This window comes from Excalfactoria chinensis, chromosome 5, assembly GCF_039878825.1.
Source record: "Excalfactoria chinensis isolate bCotChi1 chromosome 5, bCotChi1.hap2, whole genome shotgun sequence".
Classification (NCBI taxonomy): Eukaryota; Metazoa; Chordata; class Aves; order Galliformes; family Phasianidae; genus Excalfactoria; species Excalfactoria chinensis.
In genome coordinates, this window is record NC_092829.1 from 4,624,504 (window position 1) to 4,643,643 (window position 19,140).

The 19,140-nt window shown below is 48.7% G+C and overlaps 1 protein-coding gene across 6 annotated transcripts in view; it reads left to right on the forward strand.

Moving 5' to 3' along the window:
- DAAM1 (dishevelled associated activator of morphogenesis 1) overlaps positions 1-19,140 on the forward strand; it is a 77,532-nt gene that overhangs the window by 19,097 nt on the left and 39,295 nt on the right. For 3 of the 6 annotated variants that reach the window (XM_072337788.1, XM_072337792.1, XM_072337790.1), the window contains one exon: positions 10,767-10,990. The exons of 1 other annotated variant lie outside the window; for it this stretch is intronic. In XM_072337788.1, the coding sequence (XP_072193889.1) occupies positions 10,808-10,990 (183 nt within the window). In that variant the 5' untranslated portion in view covers positions 10,767-10,807. Of the gene's footprint in view, positions 1-1,694; positions 1,782-10,766; positions 10,991-19,140 lie in introns of all 6 variants that reach the window. 2 more of the 6 variants (XM_072337789.1, XM_072337791.1) reach the window with 1 other exon arrangement.

The window sequence follows — 19,140 nt, forward strand, 5'->3', positions numbered from 1 at the left end:
TGCAGCCAGAAACTTGGTGATGGACTTCTCTGCAAGTGCTGCAGAAGAAATATGTAAGGAGTGTTTGGGGGTGTCTTTTTCACTTTTTACACTGGGGAGCAGTCAGTAAGTCACCCTGAAGCCAAGAGGAAAGGTCAGCTTTCAGGGAATGTCACCAGACTACTGGTCACCAGTAGTAGCATGAGGCTGTATGAGAGCAGAAGTGAAGGCCTCTTCTGCCACCAGGGCTTGGAAACCCTCACAGAGAATCATAGAATACAGAATCATTTGAGTTGGAAGGGACCTTTAAAGATCCTCCAGTCCAGCTCCTTGCAATGAACAGGGACACCATAGCTGAAGGCTTTGTTTTCTTTCTATTATGAGCTGATTGAGCTGGTGTTGATGGAGAGAAGTGTTGGCCTCCCATCCCAAGTGTTAAGGTATCTGCACTAGGAGTCTGGAAAAGGCAGAGAGCGTTCAAGAGTGGCTTGAGGATGTGTGGAGGTGAACAAAGTGGTGATGTTGAGGTGTCTCCATAGAGCTGAAGACTGGGTGATGGGGGAGGGCAGAGCTCAGTGCCGTATCCCTGCAGAAACCAGTGATGTTGTGGCTTTCTTGTGCCTGTAGCCATGGCTGGGGAGGTGTCTGTGCTTGTGGGGTGTCAGGACCCAAACAGAGGAATGCCAAATTCTGCTATCTTATCTTCAAAAGATGAGATAACTGCGTTTGAAGCTTTTAATTTTATCTTCTCTTGGAGTGTCTGAGCCTCTTAAGGGTACCCTTTTCAGGCATTTCCCTGTAATTGTAAGGCTGCTTGTTTCCCAGTTTTAATGAAAAGGGAGATCGTTACGTAAATATCAACAGGGAATGGGAACTTTAGTGTTGTGACTTACAGTGAGTGCAACCCCATACCTGCAAAAACAAACCCAACACTTTTCTATGTCACCTTGGTGGGGAGATGGCTGCTGTCACTGCGATTTTGCACCTTCATGGGGGGTTTCCTTACCGGGAGTATTTGATCATGGAGGGAAGAGGTCTGATTTTAAACAGCAGCACTGCATCAAAGAGGCTGCAGAGATGAGGCAGACAGGGTGCCTGAAGCATCAGCAGCGCGACTAATACTCCATTTGGACTTGAAAATGTTGAGGGAAAAGACAGATTAGGCTCAATCAATGCACAAGGAAACAAAGCCTGTGTGTGTACTTGCTGTGCTTAAATTTGGTTTATATCGATGCTGCTGATGCTGATACTTTCCTGGATTAAGCACCTAAATGGCCTATATTGATTTTTTAAATGCATCCCCTTGGGATTTTCACTGGGTGGATGCTTCTGTCTGTGTGCTGTGTTAAGGAAGGGCCAGTGCTCGACCCATCCCTGGCAGCAGATGGGTTGGCCAGGCTTAAAGCGAGACTTTGCACTTCCCAGTCAGTGGGAGGATAGTCAATGAATGTGGTGTGCCTTGATTGGGCCAGTGCTGAATTATAAGGAAGCGGGCTTGAGCATCTCTAATGGAAAGCCTGCATCCATCCTCTTCAAAGCGGAGGTTTTGCCATCATCTATATCATATTGTGCTGAAAAAATACACCCAAGCCTTCCAATTAGATTCATCCGCTATGGTTGCCTGCTTTTATTTTTTTTTTTCTTATGTTCCAATGCAAACAGTCTTTATGTGATACATAACAGTCTAATGTGATAAAAACTGCTGCTTTTACCAGCCTGGCGAGGAGCAGACGCAGTGCTGGAGCTCTTCTCATTTCCCCGAGCCATCTTGGTGCAGTTGTGCAGCATCACGTCGCGTCGATGTGAGTTCACGTATATTTCCCAGCCTTTGTCTGCTGAAGCAGTGGGAGGTATTTGTGCTGTGAGTTGCCGGTGGGGAATTTCTGCTATCAGACATTTTGATCAAGGAATTCTCAACCCCAAATTCATACTTCGGGTGCAAAAATCGTTCTGGATTAATATCAGTGTTTTATAATGTTTAAAGGCAAATAAGCATTTCACATGGCTTGTGGCGTGTAGGGCTATTGATAGACCCAATGAATCTGTTTCGTTGGCTTTGGGCACTTTCTGGACCAGAAGTTTAATAATCTACTCAGAGATCAGCCCTTCAGGGCCCCTTTCAGTATGGTCTCCTTTTTATGGCAGCTTCAACCAGTTCCATTTGGAAAGAATAAACACAAGCTTGCTGCACGCCACGAGTTGTGTAAATACCAGCAGCTCTAGTAGCCTTACCTTAAGCATGGATAATCCGAAAATCCCCAAACATGACCCTAGATTGGCCATTGGGGATTCAGCTGGTAGCTCCTCGATTCCATGCCGTGGTGGTGGCCCCAGACGTTGCTGAGCTGCTGTACTGCAGGTGTTTGCTGCTGAACGGCTTCAAAAGCACTGTGTGCGATGTCAGATTAATTAAGGAGCTTAAGAGAGGAAAAACCTGCCTTCCTTCCTCCCTGGTTCTACAGCGGGAGAGCCCATCTCACCCCGAGGATTACCACTGAAATGGGGAGCAGTGAAATGGAACGTTCAGCAGTGAGGCTTTGCATATGATAAATCAAAGTCAGAGTCCAGATACTCGTTGGAGAAGCAGGAGGGTGGAGGAGGGGTGAGGGGAGAAATTAAAATAAAGCAAAGCTTGTATTGAGCTGTTGTTCTCCAGGAAAAGGCTAATTGGCAAACAAATATCCTCCAACAGTGGGAAATGCCGCTCCACTCTCTCTCTCTGCTTGCCAGGTTTGCTGAGCTTTTATTGACAAAAGCTTTGCATCATCAAAGTAAGTGCTTGGAGCCTGCAGTGATCTCAGAAATGCAGCGACTTAAATCCACATCCTTTGGGGTAAACAGAGCAATACTGAGATAGGAGCTTTCCTTGTGGCAGTGCCTTTGCTCGCTGGAAGGCAGTCCTGCTGTGTTGGGAGGCTTCTGAAATGGTGGTACGCTGAGGTGGGCTTCGTGTCTGCGTGTTGTCAGCCTTGTGGTGGTGGTTTTTAGCTTAGTGTGTGTATTTCTTCCCTATTTGAACAAAACCAGGGATGGAAATGGAACAGAACTGGATATCAGCTTGTGGCAGTGTTGGGTGCTAAGAGTGGAGCTGGGATGGAGGAAGAAGAGGAGGTGAGGCTTCCTCTTGCCCCAGAACACTCCGTGGAGTTGTAGTGGGAAAAATATGTCTTCCTCCCACCAGCAGCCCATGTGTTTTAGTGTTTGTTTTTGCAAAAGAAGGACCACAGATCTGCCCACCTGCTGGGAAAAGGCATGCGTGTGCTTTCTAGAATCGGGTCACTTAGCACCCTAGTGAGTATTAGGAAATGTACATATGTATTTATTTAGGTTCCCAAACTGGGTCTTGTCTGTGGTTACCTGTCTGTTGTCCTTGTTCCTGAAATAAGTGGCATTTGCCCAAGCTGATCTGATGGAGCTTCAGTGGGAGGTGATCTGTGATCCACTGAGATCTGGCATTGATGCTGAGCTCACCGCCGGTTAGATTTAACCTTTTAATGGTGAACTGTTGGTGTTGCTGCACTGCTTGCTGTCTTGTTGGCTGGGAAAGTCTCAACAAGGTTTGGTTTTAATCCTCCAAAATTAAGCAAAGTTTTGCTCCAGCAGCACCTCCCCCAGTTTAATGCATCTGTGCACTGAGCAGCATCAATCCCTGCAGTGGTGGTGGGGTGAGGGGCTGTGTGAGCACCCAGCAGGCATCTTCTCCTTGCACCCAACCTTGCTTCTTGGGCAGAGGTGGCCCCACAAGAGCCAGTATCCACCCCCTGCTCTGCATTTCTGCTGGGCTGTCAAAGCAGATGATGCTGCTCTGAGGATGGAGAGTTTTAAGACAGATCATGTCTCGCTCTGCCATGTGGATGCTTTCTCCAAGAAAAGCGGATTTACAGCACTGTGCTTCCCCGGGCTGGGTGCTCCTCCTTGCTCATGTACTGGAGAAAGGACTTGCAATCTGTGCTGTGTTGTTGCTGGGCGAGTGCTTGCATGGGAGCTGCTTTTCTCTTCTGTGAATAGCATTGTCAAGTTATGTACAGCCAGAATAAAGCAGGCTTTTTTTGGTCGTATTATAAATCCCCGTACACAACTGTGTACCAGCTTAGTGAAAAAACTGCTTTAATATTTCATGCTGCAATCTGAATCTCACCATCAAGTCTCCAAGATGCCTCTGCAAACTCACTTGGCCAGGAGCAGAATAAAACATCTTGCAAGGCCCAGAGGTGTGCCTCGCTTTATGATGAGTGCCACAATAAGAGGGAAGAATACAGAAAGCAGTTTTATGTGAGTGCTGTCATTTCAGTGGTGCTGGTGGATGGGGCGTGCAGTGCAGCAGGCTCCTGCCAAAATCAGGGCATGGCACAGCTATCACATTGGGGTTGTGCAGCAAGAGTGAAATTCAGAGATGCAAAACCCTCTTTTTTTCTTGTTTTAAGGTTTGTGGAGTACAAGAGGATCTCTGGAAAGAGGGAGGAAGATCTGGGGTAGTTTAGGATTTGGCAGCTGTATATACGTATATAAATCTATGAAACTGAAGAATTTGAGATTTGCTTGTGCTGGGAATTACAGCTCTTGTGATTTCTGCCATGAGTCAGGCTGGCAGCTGGTGTTCCCTCATGGTGTTAAGGTCACGTCCTGCTTGATGCACAGCTGGCCCACTGCAACAATACAGTAAGGCCCCCAGAGGTGTTGCAGTGGCACAATAAGACAGGGGAGCTCCCAAGCTCTGCCCTGTTGCATTTCACAGGTGGGGGTTCATGGGAAAAGCCCATCATCAAACGGTTCAGGGCTTTTCGGCCAAATGTTTTGTGGTTGTTGGGTTTTCTCCCCCCCACCCCCTTTCATTCTCCCTCTTCCAACGTCAAAACTGCGGTCCTGCCGATGCGCACGTATTTCAGCCAAACATAAACATTCGTCTCCTATGTGGTCTGTGCGTGGAAACAGCTTTATGTCTGAGAAAGGGGTCTGCGTGGGAGTTTGTGGCCAAGGAGTCTGCCTGGTTGCTTTTAATAGAAAGCACTGAGGCAGTGCCAGGCTGCGTCCTGGGGATGGGTTGTGGTCCGCTGGGCTGGGAGCAGAGGTGGCTCCCACCGATGCAGTCTTGTTTCTTGAGTTGCTCATCCAAAGAAGGGCTTGATCCCGAAGTTTAAAGAAAGAAAGCCAATAAATGAAACATAACACTTGTGCTGTTTGATCAGCTGGACACCCCATGCTATGCATGCATGGGGAAGTGCAGCGAGGAAGGCTGCTGCATTGCTTAGCATTGGGATGGGTTAATCTACAGGAGCAATGTTCTAGGTGCCTAACTTCTGCCTCGGATGTGCTGTCACAAGTGGTACAGGGTTGAGGACGCCCTGAGGGCCCCTCCTGACCGCTGGCAGCAAGCAAGTCTGCTTTGCAGCAATGGGGAAATGTCAGAGCATCCCACATTGCATCGAAACTCCAGGGCTTGGCATGGCAGAAATGCTGAAATCGGTCAGGGTTTGGCGGAGCTGGTCAGCGAGTGTCACCACACTTGCACAAAAACAGTTTCACCTTGTGAAACACACTGAAATAAAGCTCCCTGTTGGGAAAGAGCTTGCTCGGGATCTTGTATTCTTGTCTGGGGAGGGGATGGGAGAGGAGCCAGAAAAACAACAAGCTAATATTCATATTTGATGATTTAGCTCCTAGCTCCTGTGTGGGTTTGGAGGTGGGTGTGAAGAGCAGCATGCACACTCCTTTGCATGCATTTGTGCTCTCTCTGTGTATTTTCATGTTGCAGACCGCAGCAATACCAGCGCTGGCTCCAAACCAGTTCACTGGGGTATCAGTCTCGGGCACGTTGCTCCATGCAGCCTAGTTCAGCTTGCCAAGGAGGCTGCTGAATATGTAAGCAGTAATTGCTGCTCTCCTTTCCTTAAAGCAAAGGCGGAAGCGACACCAGGGTCCAATTTTCTCCTAATGACTGATTTCATTTAAGCACTGCTCTGGGCGATGTTGGGTCGGTGGTTATTTTTAGGGGGGTGGGGCCAAATTTGGGCTTACTTTTCTCCCTGCATCCTTTCTCTGCAGCCCTTGTGGAGTCCCTGGTTGGTTATGGTGGCTCTCACATTGGGGAGCCAGGCCCCAAACATGGGCTTCAAGGAGCTGTGGAGATGTGAACGCATCGTCCCATCCCAGCTGGGCTTATTTTTACTTTTGATTGTATTTGATTTGGTTTTGCACTGTATTTCCAAGGGAGCATCGCCTCCCCGCACCCTCCCTCATTTGTGTTTTATGGCTGTTTGGCAAAGCAGGGAGTGGCTGCGTGGATTGCTTGGATTAACTCCTACCCAAAGCTTCATTTCTCCCTTTTTTTAGAACAAGCTGCAAAAATCCAGCTGAACAACACAGACAGGAGGGGAAGGTGTTGAGATTAAAGCACCTCTCTGTTGCTTTGTACCACTCAGTGGTAACAGGGCAGTGCAGGGGAATGGACAAGGCCACTGCTGGGGGGTACAGGACATAGCAAGGGTCAAAGGAGGAGGGCTGGGATGGGTCGCAGTCAGGGACATGACCCTGCTGCCCTGCTTGCCATAAGCTGTTATCGCAGTTGAAATGCCGTCATAACACTCGTGCAGGGTTTTGGCATGGTTCACCAGGATAAAGTGCCAGCTGCCAGGAAGTGCCCTGCCCTGCTCTCTCCTAGTCCTTCAGGGATGTGGGTCCTGAGCAGCAGGCACAAGCAGAAAACCTGCACAGGGCAGGTGGAAGCCATTGCCGTATCTGCCCTGTTGCTGCAGGATGCGGCTGTGGTGGTGCAGTGCCTCCCAGCCCACCTGCAGGGAGCCTTGCCGGGACCTCTGATAGTTGCAGACCCTTTGACAGCCTACTTGGGCTCAGAGACCCCTACCCTTACTAAATGAGAGGTAACCAGTTAATGGGGATGCTACAAACCAGAGGGAGATGCTTCTGAAGCTGTCATTTTATTGGGTTGCTTTAAGACTCCATGGATCAGATTCTTATAGTAATCAGTGCTTTACAACCCCACAGCCAAAAGCTGTCTTCATTTAAAGAAGTCTCAGCTCGAAGCATCTCTATTGTGTAGCCTGCACAGCAAAACATCTCCTTTTGTCCAGCATCAGCTTCAAATTCAGCTTTTGGCAGCTGCTCCCTTGCAGTGTGTTATATTTTCACGTGGGTAATACCTGCTGAAGGACTGGACACCTTCTGGTCTCCTCTGCTGTCCTGTGGCTCTTGTCCTGGACCATGCGTTGCCTCCTGCTTGAGTTGTTCATTATTGTAGCTCAGAGAAGACAATTTCCCTTTATCTCGTCCAGCTTGCCAAGAGCAAATGTCTCAGAATTAATTAGGTCCTATCTGTATCATTCCCAATCCTCATCTGACTTCCCTTGGGGAACAAAACCAGACATGGATATGTGACTGACTGAGCAGGCAGCAGGAATGCATCGGGTGGTTCCCGTGGAAGGCAGGAGTTTGCAGAAAGCCAGCTTCAGCTGTGGCATGCAAGCACTGCTGTCAGCCCTGGGAGCTCACAAGCACAGCTACTCTTTAATTCCCACATACTGGGAAAGGCTGTAGTTGAGATGACTCAGAATGTGCACAGGTGAGAGATGGAGAGTCATGCCTGAGAGCAGTGGCCATCATTTCTCCTGTTTTGCCATGTTACTGTAATAGAAGTCCTTTGGAGCTCCTGAGCCACGGTGATGGCCATCACTTGTGGATTTGCAATAGAAATAGGGCTTACCTTTTGTAAACCTACACAAGGGCCCACCTGACACAAGTCAGCAGAGAAGACCTTGGCCAGATGCGATGTGTGAGAGCCAGGTCACACGCCGGGTCTCCATGCCGTGTTCTCTGCTCCTGGTTTGTCCCGGCTGAGCTCATCCCATGCACATTTCTACCCCTTTTTCTGTGAAATCAGAGCAGCTTTGGAAATGACTCAGCCCCATCAGTCCTGGCTTGGGATTAGGGGGTTTGGCGAGAAGTTCCCTCCATGACCCTTCCCAGCCTATCTTCCTTGGCTCAGTATATACAGTGGCAATTAAATTTAATTTATTCTGGCCCGCTCAATAGTAAAGGCCAGAAGGCACCATTAGATCACAATCTGACTTGAATTTATTGATGTAATTAGTGCTCCAATGTGTAGATGGGAGGTGGGAGCAGGACTTTTAATGAGTGACGCTGCATGAAACCGGTCCCTTTCATTTTCCTTAGTGCAAGCTGCTGGATTGCAAGTAGTTGGGTTTTGTTTTTTCCTCCATGAATTTCTGTACAATTTACAGGGAAAAGAGGAGGCTGTGTATCTGGTCTGCATTCCAACAAGGCAGTCTGTGTTGTCTGCAGCACTCCCCATGACCTGCCAGGAAGCAGTGTTTTGATTTTTATCCATCACGTTAATGCATATTCATCGGTGTTCTCAAGGCTTAATGCTATTTGCCTGGTAGCTAACATATTCTTTCTCTAACCATTTTTAGCCTTTGTTGCTAATAACCCCACAGCCCACTCAGCCTGCACTATAAGGTGTTTCCTTTGTTTAATTGTTTATAAATGAAAATGAGTAACCTCAATAGTTCCTGAGCTGGAAACAACTCAAAAATACCTTGTCTTGGTATAAAATCCTGCCTCAGAGCTCGTATGTAGCAGCAGGTTTCAAGGACAAAGTCAATGCAGTGTTGAAAAGGGGCTGGTGAGCATCTGTGGAAGAGGAAAGCAACTTGGTTTGCTCCAGTAATGTGGTTGTTTGTCTGTGAAGCATGCTGGCTATGGGAGCAGGATCATGCCCTGATTCAGTAGGAAGACCAAATGGCCAAACTTTGCACAGCTGAGTGTGTGTGGATTGGAACCAAGCTTCCGTGCAAGGCGTGAGCTGTTGTGCCTTGGAACTGGGGAGTCACCCCACATGGAATTGGGATATCACCCCACATGGAATTGGGATATCACTACCATCTCCCCTGCCTTCATTTCCCAGTGTAACATGCTCCTGCAAAACCAAGCCTGCAATGAGTTGCTTGTTTTCTGTGTGTTGAAGGAAACAGGTTTGTGTGTTGTTTTTTGTTTGCAGCCCCATTAGCCTTAGAAAAGAAGCTGTCCAGTGGGTCTCAAACCCTCCTAAAGCCTGATGGGTGCCAGCAGGCTGCTAATGGATTTGCTCCGGCACAAGCTGTCTGGGAACTGTGATGAGAGATTCGGCAGCAGCTGAAATTCCTCCAGTGGCTGCATTTTTCCAAACCCAAGGTGCTAAATGTGAAATGAGATTTGGGGCTCTTGGAGAGGGGCGTCATCCAGATTGGGCATAGAGCAGTTGCGCAGTTAGGGATTATTTTGTATGAAGACCGAGTAACTGTTTCCCATGGCTCTTGGTGCGGCAGATGTTTACACTGTGTGCTGAAAGTATGCAGTCGAAAAGAATTTCAAGGATCAGATCCTCAGTTAAGGCTATCTGAGTAAGACTGAGTTTGCTGCAAGGTCTCTCTTTCGGGAAGGCAGTGTTTGCTGCTCAGGACAAGCAAGTGATGGTGCAGGGTCCCACTGCAGATCTGCCACCAATGCACCTCCACTGCTGACTCTCTATGGTGCCCAACAGCTGGCTTTTTTGGGCATACAAACACATGGTCAGATGGCAATGGCTGGCTCCGGGGAAATCAGACTTCTGTCCAAGTGTTGACCTTTTCTCCAAGTCCCCTCTTAACTTTGTTGGTAAATCCAAGTAATCAATATTTCACCCTTCGGCATTAACCTTGGTACTGTGTGGCTACTTGCCCTTTCTCTGAGCATCTCAGTGTTGTGTTTTGGAGAGATTAAACAAGTGGACATTCAATTAATGTGCATTTAGAATTCAAAAGCTTAAACTTTATAGAAAATCTGCTCTGTGCTAGCTGACTTTTCTCATTGGGGTGCTCCTTCGCTATCCTCACTCCTCTTAGCAAGCTCTCCCCTTGTGGCGCTGACTCTTACCCTTGTCAGCCACACTTTTGTGCAGTGTTTGGCTGGTCCTTGCCATAATCTGTTGGGCCAGGCACCGAGTGGCATTTCTATCATGCTGAATGCTGTGTGTTTACCCTTCTGCCGCAGGCATCACTCCTGATGTGAGCTTGAGAAATCAGCAAAACCAAACGCACTGAGTAATGCCCCACGTAAGCACTGCGTAGGAAAGTCTGAGCTACCGGCACCGTGTGATTTTTTATCAGCTGAATTCACGTCTTGTAAATATTTACTGGAATTCCAAGTAGGGTTTATCTAATTAGAACCAAGTAAAACTTTCCGTGAAAAAGAGCCTCCCAACTGGCGGCTGCTGGTGGATGTTTAGGAGAACGTTTAAGAGTGCGGTGGAGTTACATGGGATATTTCTGTGCTCGACAGCTCAGGGCTTCTTGATCTGTATGAGGTATTGATGTGCTGGGGATGCAGTGTGCATCCAGCTGCTCCTGGCCACAGCATCCCAAATATACCACACGCTGTCACCGGGCTGGTCTGGCTGCTGGGGACGTCAGCAGGGTTTGTGTTGGGATTTGCAGTGATGGCAGGGGGTCAGGACCTGTTCCACTGCGGAGCTGCAAGCGTGGGGTCACCAGCATGTCCTCCTGCTCTGATGGCATCCACACAAGGCAAGCAAAGGCATCTTCTGAATTAGCACGGTCCTCAAGGTTGCCCGGACCATAAATGTCAAATCTGAGCAGAAATATTTGGCATGTAAACGGTCTCCTTTCTTCCCCTCCGAGCCGAGCGCGTGGGTGGCTCTGATTCCTCCTCTCTGCAGGACGGGAGCGCAGTGCTGCAGGGCGGCTGCCAGAGCCTTCTCTATCCTCTCTCCGCAGGATCTAGCGCCCAGCAGGGAGGAACGTGGAGTGTTTCGGCCATGGCCCCGAGGAAGAGGAGCAGTCGGGGGATCTCCTTCATCTTCTGCTGCTTTCGCAGCAGCGATCACCCCGAGATCACGTACCGGCTGCGCAATGACAGCAGCTTCGCCCTGCAGACCATGGAGCCCGCGCTGCCCATGCCGCCAGTGGAGGAGCTGGATGTCATGTTCACCGAGCTGGTGGTAAGTCGAGTGCTGTGTATATTTTCTTTTCCTTTTCTTCCCCCTCCCTCCTTCTAGTCTGTCCAGTGAGGACATGCTTGGAATTGTGTTTTCAGGCAGGCTTTGATGTGAAGGGTGCATCAGGGGCTGCTCTTGTGAGTGGTTTAGGGCTGAACCTTGAGCTCTGCTCCTCCATGCAGTACTGCCACTTGGGGGTGGTTTCCCTTTCTTGTTGGAAAGCACTGATTTCTGAGGGCAGGTAGCAGCAGGGGTCATATCTTGCTTTGCACACCCCTGGAGTCTGGGGTGATACAGTGGTGTCAGAGCTGGAAAAGCTGCTCATCCCCTGTAGTTGCAAAGCAGTTTTCCTTGCCTGGCACTCTGCTTTGCAGGATTCCTTGGTGACAGTCTAAATTGATGTTCAGAGAGTCAAGATACTGTTACTTTGTCCCTTGGTACTCAAACTCTGAATAAGATGGATCAAGAAGAAGAATAAAAGACATCAGCGAAAAGAAGCTTTAATTTCCTCTCACATTTCTCTATGGCTTGTTAGATGGACCAGAAATGCTCCTCTGAGCTGGTTTGACAATGAAATGGAATTTCTTTGCGGTGTTTTGCTGTATGGCAGGAGCTAGAAGATCATGCTGTGGTGCTGGCTGGTTCCACCTTATGATAAGCATGTCCCATCAGTCACTGGCAGCATGGATTTGGTGATCCAGGCTACTCCAGAACATGTTTATCCCAAAGGACTTTCTCTATGAGCAATAGGACAGAGTGGGCTGGGATGCACAGTATACCACGATGGGGACAGGACATCCCTGCAGCCACAGCACATTCTGCAGCCCAGTGATTTTCAGAGCATCTCCCCCCAGATCTGGGTGGATGCTTCCAGCACAGGACTCACCGTGGAGATTGTTGCACGTGCAACAAGGTGGGAGCTGCTGGGGACCAGCTGGACCCAGGCATCCTCTGGTGTTTCCCTTGCTCCGTGCTGCCAAAGTTTAGCTATTTTTTCCCCAGCTGCTGCTGAGAAGAAAGCTGGGAGGCAGCTGCTGCAGCAGGAGTGGGGTCAGCGGGAGCCGTGCTGGCTCCCTTGAGGCTTGGAGCCATTTGGGAAGGACAGGCAGCATGTCCCCGCTGTGCTCCTATCCAATCAGCTGCAACCCCTTGGTTTGTCCCAAAAAATGTGATTTACCTGAGCCCGAAAGGAAAGGAGGGCTGATCTGATCCCTATGGGTGCATGAGGGCAGATTCCCCCAAAAGGCATTTTGAGGAGTAAAGACGCAGCTCCCTCCACTCCCCCGCCCCAGTTACAACTAGCTCCTTCTTATTCTCCATAACCTGTTGGTGCTGGGTATTAAATTTCAGCATTAGCTAAATGGTTTGGAAACTATCCCACTGTTTCTGTATAAACCCACTGTGTAACATTTGGAAGAGAGACAGAGAAAATGCTCAGAGGCTCCAGGTTGAACTTTATTCCTGCCGAGCCCCGTGTTGCAGCTCAGCACCATGGCCCTAGTGCTGCCGGGTCACACTTGAGTGTCTGACACGGGGCAGCATGTGTTCACTCTGTGGGACCAGGGCTGCCTCCAAAGGGCTCAGTGTTCTTGATCATTGGGTTGAAAGCAGTCAGAGGGGCTGGAGGGGACCTGGAGGCTTTGCCAGCTCAGGTTGGTGCTCTGCCAACTCTTCTCTTGTGGCTTCATGGCGACTTTTCTGCACCACTTGTTCCCTTTAGCCCACGCTTGGAGTGGTACACAGGGAGGATTTTGGTCCTGGATTTGGTCTCCCTTGGGGACAGTCCTCCCACAAAACCAAATAATGCACAAGGTCCCCGCTCTGCAGACCCTGAGCTGCTTTGAGCATCAAAGGGCAAAACCTTTCTTTTTGGAGCAGCCCTGCCAAAAATCCTTAAGACTCTGGGTGTTTTTAAGTGTGCCTGCTCATCTGAGTCCAATAACCTTCAGAGAGAAGCTGCGATTGTGCTGGGCCAGCAGCAAAACATGAGGGCTTGTGCTGCTGAGAAGTTTAAGCCAGCAGTTGTATCCCCATGGTTAGCCAGAAGCTTGTTTTGCTTTCCTGCCATGTGTTTTATGGCCTGCCCTGTATGTAGACACTGAATTTTAACTGCTGCAGAATAGTTTTATTTTCATGCTGTGGCTGTGCAGGTGCTTTTCCAGCAAGGAACATGCACCATTTGCAGCCTGGACCGTGGGTACGATGCATCCCATCCCAACTAGCAACAGGAGCAGGCAGTGCTCTGTTTCTGAGCACATGGAAATGCTGTCGCTGTGGTCAGTGAATGATTACTATTTCCTCCGGGAGCAACTTTTCCCCTTTCCCTTCCTTCCCCCTCACCAGAGTTGAATGGGCTTTCGTTGGGGTATTGTTGGGATGTCGCTCAAGCCAGCGTCGGCCCCATTTGAAAGGCTTCCCTTTGTCCTGTGTCCTGCTGGGGCTCCGGCCAGGCTCAGCCACCCAGGGAGGAGCAGGTGCTGGTATGGAGTCACTGACAAAAGCAGAGTATTCCAGCAACATTTAGTGTTTTGCAGCTCTCTTTGCTGGGATGAATCTTGATGGTTTTGTGCAGCTCTTCTTGCATTGCCACCACTGCATCCCATCAAGGTTGGGCAGAGCTTGCAGAGTGTGGTACCTCCGGCAGCACCCATTGGATTTAGGCTGTTTCTACACTTCCAGCATCCTCTGGTCCTCCATCATGATGTTTAGTGTGCCATGGCGTGTGGTGGCATGCGTGTGTCCTCAAAGTGACACCAACACCAGTCCCGGGAGGCAATGCTGACTCTGCCCATCCCTTGTGCCCATGAGGGGGGGATGTCCACGTCCTGACGAGCTGCCTTCGAACACAGGGAACAAAGCTGAGCCATCTGCCGCAGCTTCTTTCAAAAGGCTCCTGTGTATCTGGGCTAACAATACGGCGTTTCTTCAAAGGCTAAAATCTTGCTTGCACGCTCAGAGAAAGCACTTGCAAAGCTCTGCATAATGATGCCATATGGTGGATCTCACCGTAACAATCTTGTCTATTTTCTGCCAGCAACTAGACTTTCCACCAGATGGGTAAATGACTGATGTCCTTTATATCTGCTTAACACTCCTTGTCACTCTGAGGCTTTTAATGAAGCGCTGTGTGTGGTGGTGTGCTTCGGCCCTGCGGGATGTGAGCTTCATGGCTGGGTGGAGGGCTGAACAGCTCAGGCAAGGAAGGTCAACATGAGTGTGGGCAGTCCCCAGCTGGGCCCAGAACCCCTGGGGTGTGTTTGGAGTGGATTGAGGGGGTGGGAAGAGCAGGGCGCCTTTGTACATACGCTTTCCATTACTCTTGTTGGGCAAGGCAGCTGGTTTGTAAGCAGTTTCAACATTGAGTTGCCCATTACTGTGTCTCATCTCCCCACCCCGTAGCCTGGTAGGGCAGGTTGTGGTGGTGTCATCATCCCAGCAGTGCTCTGGTGGCTCCTCAGATCAGAGTTCTGCTTGCCCCTGGAGCACAAGGCAGGTCTTATACCTCTCTCCCACCTGGCATCTCTGCGGGTGGAGGGAAGGGCTCATAGAAAATGCTGCTTTGGCCATCCCTGGAGACTCGTCCTCCCAAACACCTGGGCTATTAGGAAATTCCAGTGACTGATCCCCAACCTTTTCACTTTTGTACTCATTTTTAGCAATGCAGAATAAATTCATGCAGCCTTCATCTAGCCCTGCATCCCATCCATGATGCACAGCTGCCCCGTTTTCAGACATTGCCTATAAAACCAGAGCACGTATCCTTCCCCAGGTCCCTCCTCCCCACTTCCAACAGCCAGCGGGTTTCAGAGACTGGTGGATATGACATCAGGGAGGTGAGTGGCTGTGCAGTGATCCCATCCCCTGGGATGCATCCATCGGGTGGTTGATGCTGTAGGGTATTTGTGACATCCATCACAGGGATCTCTAGAGGGTCGATGTGCTGTGATGCACATAGAGATGTGGAGGTTCACTGCATCGCTCTCTGCCATTTAGTGAAGTGTTAGAAATTTGGGAGACTGAGGAAGAAAGCAAAAGTTGGTTAATGTACAATATTTTTTACAGCATTCAGCTGTACTCTTGGCCACTGATGCGTTTCATCGGAGGTGACAGAGCTGCTCTTTGGGTGCAGCAGCATCCCTGGGCACACGACTAACTCTGCATTGCCTTTGAAATGTTTCAAGATGAGGGATTGGTCTGTGGCTGAAGATGTTGTGCGCTTGGCTGAGATGTTCTGGGTGTAGTTTTATTGCTTCTTTCAGTGGAAGCACGTGTATGTTCTTTGTATTGAAGATGGGCACTGGCACAGCTTGAGAAATAGTACCTGTATGAGCCTATAAATACATCTTGAGTAGAAATAGTGTGGAGGTCAAATGCTTTCACAAGTGTGGTACTTCTTCATTGTAGCGAAGGGCTGCAAAGATGAATAGGAGCCTGGAGCATCTCCTTTCTGAGGAAAGGCTGAGAAACCTGGGGCTGTTCAGCCTGGAGGGGCCTGAGAGAGGATCTCATTGCTCTTTATAAATATCTAAAGGGTGAGAGTTAGGTGTTGCCTAGCAAGAGGACAAGGGCAAAAACTAGAAGATAGGAAGTTCCATGTGAAGATGAGAATGAACTTTACTGTGTTAGTGGCAGAGCACTCGAATAGGTGACCTAGAGAGGTTGTGTAGTTCCCTTCTCCGGAGAAGTTCAAAGCCCACCTGAACCTTTTCTGTGCAACCTACTGTAGGGAGCTGCATGAGCAGGAGTTGGACTGGATGATCCCCTTCATCCCTTCCAGCCCCTTTGATTCTGTGAGTTCATCACTAGGTTTTACTCAGGAACTTCAGTAATGTGCTTTTCTCCCAGCTTCTAATCCAGTAAGGAGAATGCATGAGGTTTTTGTCCTTGCAAAACAACATGGCTTTTAAGGAACAGCTGAGGGATCAACTGCAAAGCATGGCTTTGCATTTCATGCTTGCAGGTCAGCTGTCCTTTTCCGCTGCCTTTTGACTTGGCTAGGAACTTCAGGATCTTGAGAACTGCTCTGCAGTGCTGAAGCCATCTTCTGTTGCATCTTCTATCTTCCAGGAGGCCTCAGGACACCCGCTGGCTCGTGGTGCCCTGTGGCAAGATGTATTTGGGCTCAATGCCTTCAGATGTGTTTTGGCAGGTGAGAGTCTGCTACAGGTGTTGCACACCTCCTCAGTGAGGAAATAAGGATTTTCTGCTCACAAGTGCCTTATGCACTTGAATAAAATAATCCAGCAAGGAGTGCTGCGTTCTGACTGAAGCATCCATGTGACTGCAAAGTCTGCTACAGCTACAAACCAGCATGGGGGGGCTCACCTGGCTCTGAAGGGCTCGCTGTTCCCCAGCAGTGACGTTAGGAAGGAGCTGTGTTACAGCACAACGTGAACCCACAGCGCGTATAAGAAAAGCCCTTTGTTTCAGTGAGAAGTACAGCCGAAGTGGAAAAATTACATGTTCTACCTGCTAAGTGCTTTCCTCTTTGCACTTCATAAAAGAGGAGGTCACATCACTGAGAGATGACTGTGTAGCTCGTTTGGTAATGCTTCGGTGATGTTTACTGGGGCATTCCAGGTTTCAGCTTGCACCAGCGCCCCATAGGAGTCACCACAGAGGTACCTGCCTAGTTAGTCAGGCATCTGTTCCAGCCCTGTTTTGCTCCCCCCTTGCTCACACTGTGGTGTTGCAAGAGTCAAGGGCAGGATTGAACTCTGTGTGGATTTTACTTTGTTGCCATCCTCAGTGGGAAGCAGCAGGAAAGCTGTCGGTGCTGCTGCGTATCTGCTGAAAGCAGGATCTCTTCCTTCCCTGGTGCACAGCCGTGGCCAAGGTCAGGTTGTGCCTTTGAGGCTTCCCAACATGTGAAACAATACCTGTGTTTGAGGGGTTTAGCTTCCTTAAGAGCACCTAAAACCAGGTGGTTTTAGCTGCTGTCTTTCCGTTTGGTTCCTTGCAAGCAGTGCTTTGCAGGGAAGGCAAATAGTGCATCTGCAGTACAAAGTGAAGTGACAGCACTTCTTTCCTATGAAGCATCCCAGCTTGGCTTGGAGCTTAACTTACAAAAGGTATTGGTTAAGTGAGAGAAAAATGAGTAGGTTTATTGTTAGGTTGTGTTTTAAAGCTCATCCACATACCTGCAGAGAGGTTCAGAGGGACAGTGTTGGGAAGGGGGTCCCAAATAACACTGGGCCCAACACCAGCCCATCACAGCTCTATTGGCAGGAGCTGAGAGGCACAGTGGCAGGAAGGAACTTGCATATCCCTGTACCAGTAATTATATGGTTTGGGATCTAGGGGCAGCCACTGGGCAGGGCAGGTGTCTGAGCCAGTCTGCTGATGGGATCCACCTTGTGCAGATGTACGTATATGTGCATATTTGTTCATTTATTTGTTTGTTTGTGTAATCTGTGAGCCTATTTCCACCTTACAGTGCCTGTCAGCATCTGGCTGTAGCTGAGTCCTGCTTTCCTCAGCAGTACCCTTCAGGCCCTGCATGCATAGTGCTTGGTGAGCTTTCAGGACCGAGATAGTGTGGGGCTCTGCGGCCATTAATTCCCTCCCAACCCCTTTTTCATGCCCTTCCACAGGCTGAGGGAGTCCTGGGGTGGTTTAGTCTTGGACAAACCATGCATGGTGCTCTGAGCACCCTGCTTGAGCTGCAGAGGTCTCTGCCTATTGCAGAGGAGCTGGACCAGATGGCCTTTAAAGGTCCCTTCCATCTCTTAAGAGTTCTATGATTCTGAGCATCTGTTTTGGGTACGGGATGGTTGACCCATTGGCTTGTCTTCCAACTTCAGTAGTCTGACAGATTTCATCAACAGAAGGGGTATCTAAAAAGTGATTGAAAAGGGAGCTGCTTCCTGGAAGTAGTCAGGAAAGGCACATCTGAAACCTTTTTGTTGTTTATTTGCCAGCACCACTCTTCATTATGCTGTGAGCTGCACCAGATGAAGGGCAAGTCATGTTCAGCCGAGGTTCGCTTCAATTTAATCCATTCTAGCAATCTCAATAACAAATAATGGGCCAATACATCTTATTCTGTTGCTTTCAGGGTTGAGGTCTAATTGTGTGGAAGAAGCTCCCTGACCATCCACCTGCAGGGCTTTAGGTCTAGAAGAGCCCATCTGGGAGAACTGCTTTAGATCAACACAGTCCTTGCTTTAGGGTGCTCTGCACAGTAAGTCAGATGTGTTTAATTAAAATGGGAGAAAGGTTTCCCAGATGATGTCAGTGGAAAGGTCACGGAAGGCTGAGCTCAGTAAATTAAGAATATGCATATACGTGGTTTCACATGACTACAAAATGATGGAGAAACCCACCCTGATAATTCTTTTTTAAAATGCATCAGTGTTGGAACGTGAACACCTTTAAAATCTGAACTTACGGACTATTAAAGTAGTTAATTAGATGAAATAATGCTAAAGCAGTCTGCCTCAGTTAGGTGTCTGAAGTGATGGAACACAAAGGGGCTGCAGTTTATTGAAGGGCTAAATCAGATATTGTTGGCCATAATCTTTCCTGCAGGAGAGGAGAGGAATATATATTTTGTTTATGTCGGTCCAATGCATTCAGGTCAGTAACGGAAAGCTGCAAAGCAGGATGGATTGGGGTCTCTCCTTTCTAATCTAGGACTCCAAATTAAATGTGGGAGGAGGCCTTGTTGCTGCTCGTTGCTTTGCTGTAGGCAATTTCCGTTCTTCAAAGCATTCATTAAATGATAAAGGCAAAACGAATACGAATCTTCCATCCCTTATGCTTATTCATTAATAAACATAAACAGTTGGTTTTTGGTCATGGCCCATATTTCCAGGTGCCAGTTGCTGAGAATGAATTGGAAAGGTATATGATAACAGTGGCTCAGGTCAGCATGTCTGGGGGCTGGTTTAAGTCCTCGGAGCACTGTGGCTGGAAAAATGTGTGTTAGAGAGGAGGTATTTTTATTACTTGTACTAAAAAGGAAAGAGCTCCGTGTTTTAAATAAAAAGCTAAGCTAAACCTGCCTACATTGAGAGCTGTAATTGCTTAAAGAAGTGTTAGAAAGACAGAGGAGCGGCGCAGCAGGATGCGTTACCTTCAGTCTGTGTTTGAAGGTGTTTTGTTTGCATACAGCTGTAGCGGCCGCTGATTAATACGTCTGTTTCTTGAAG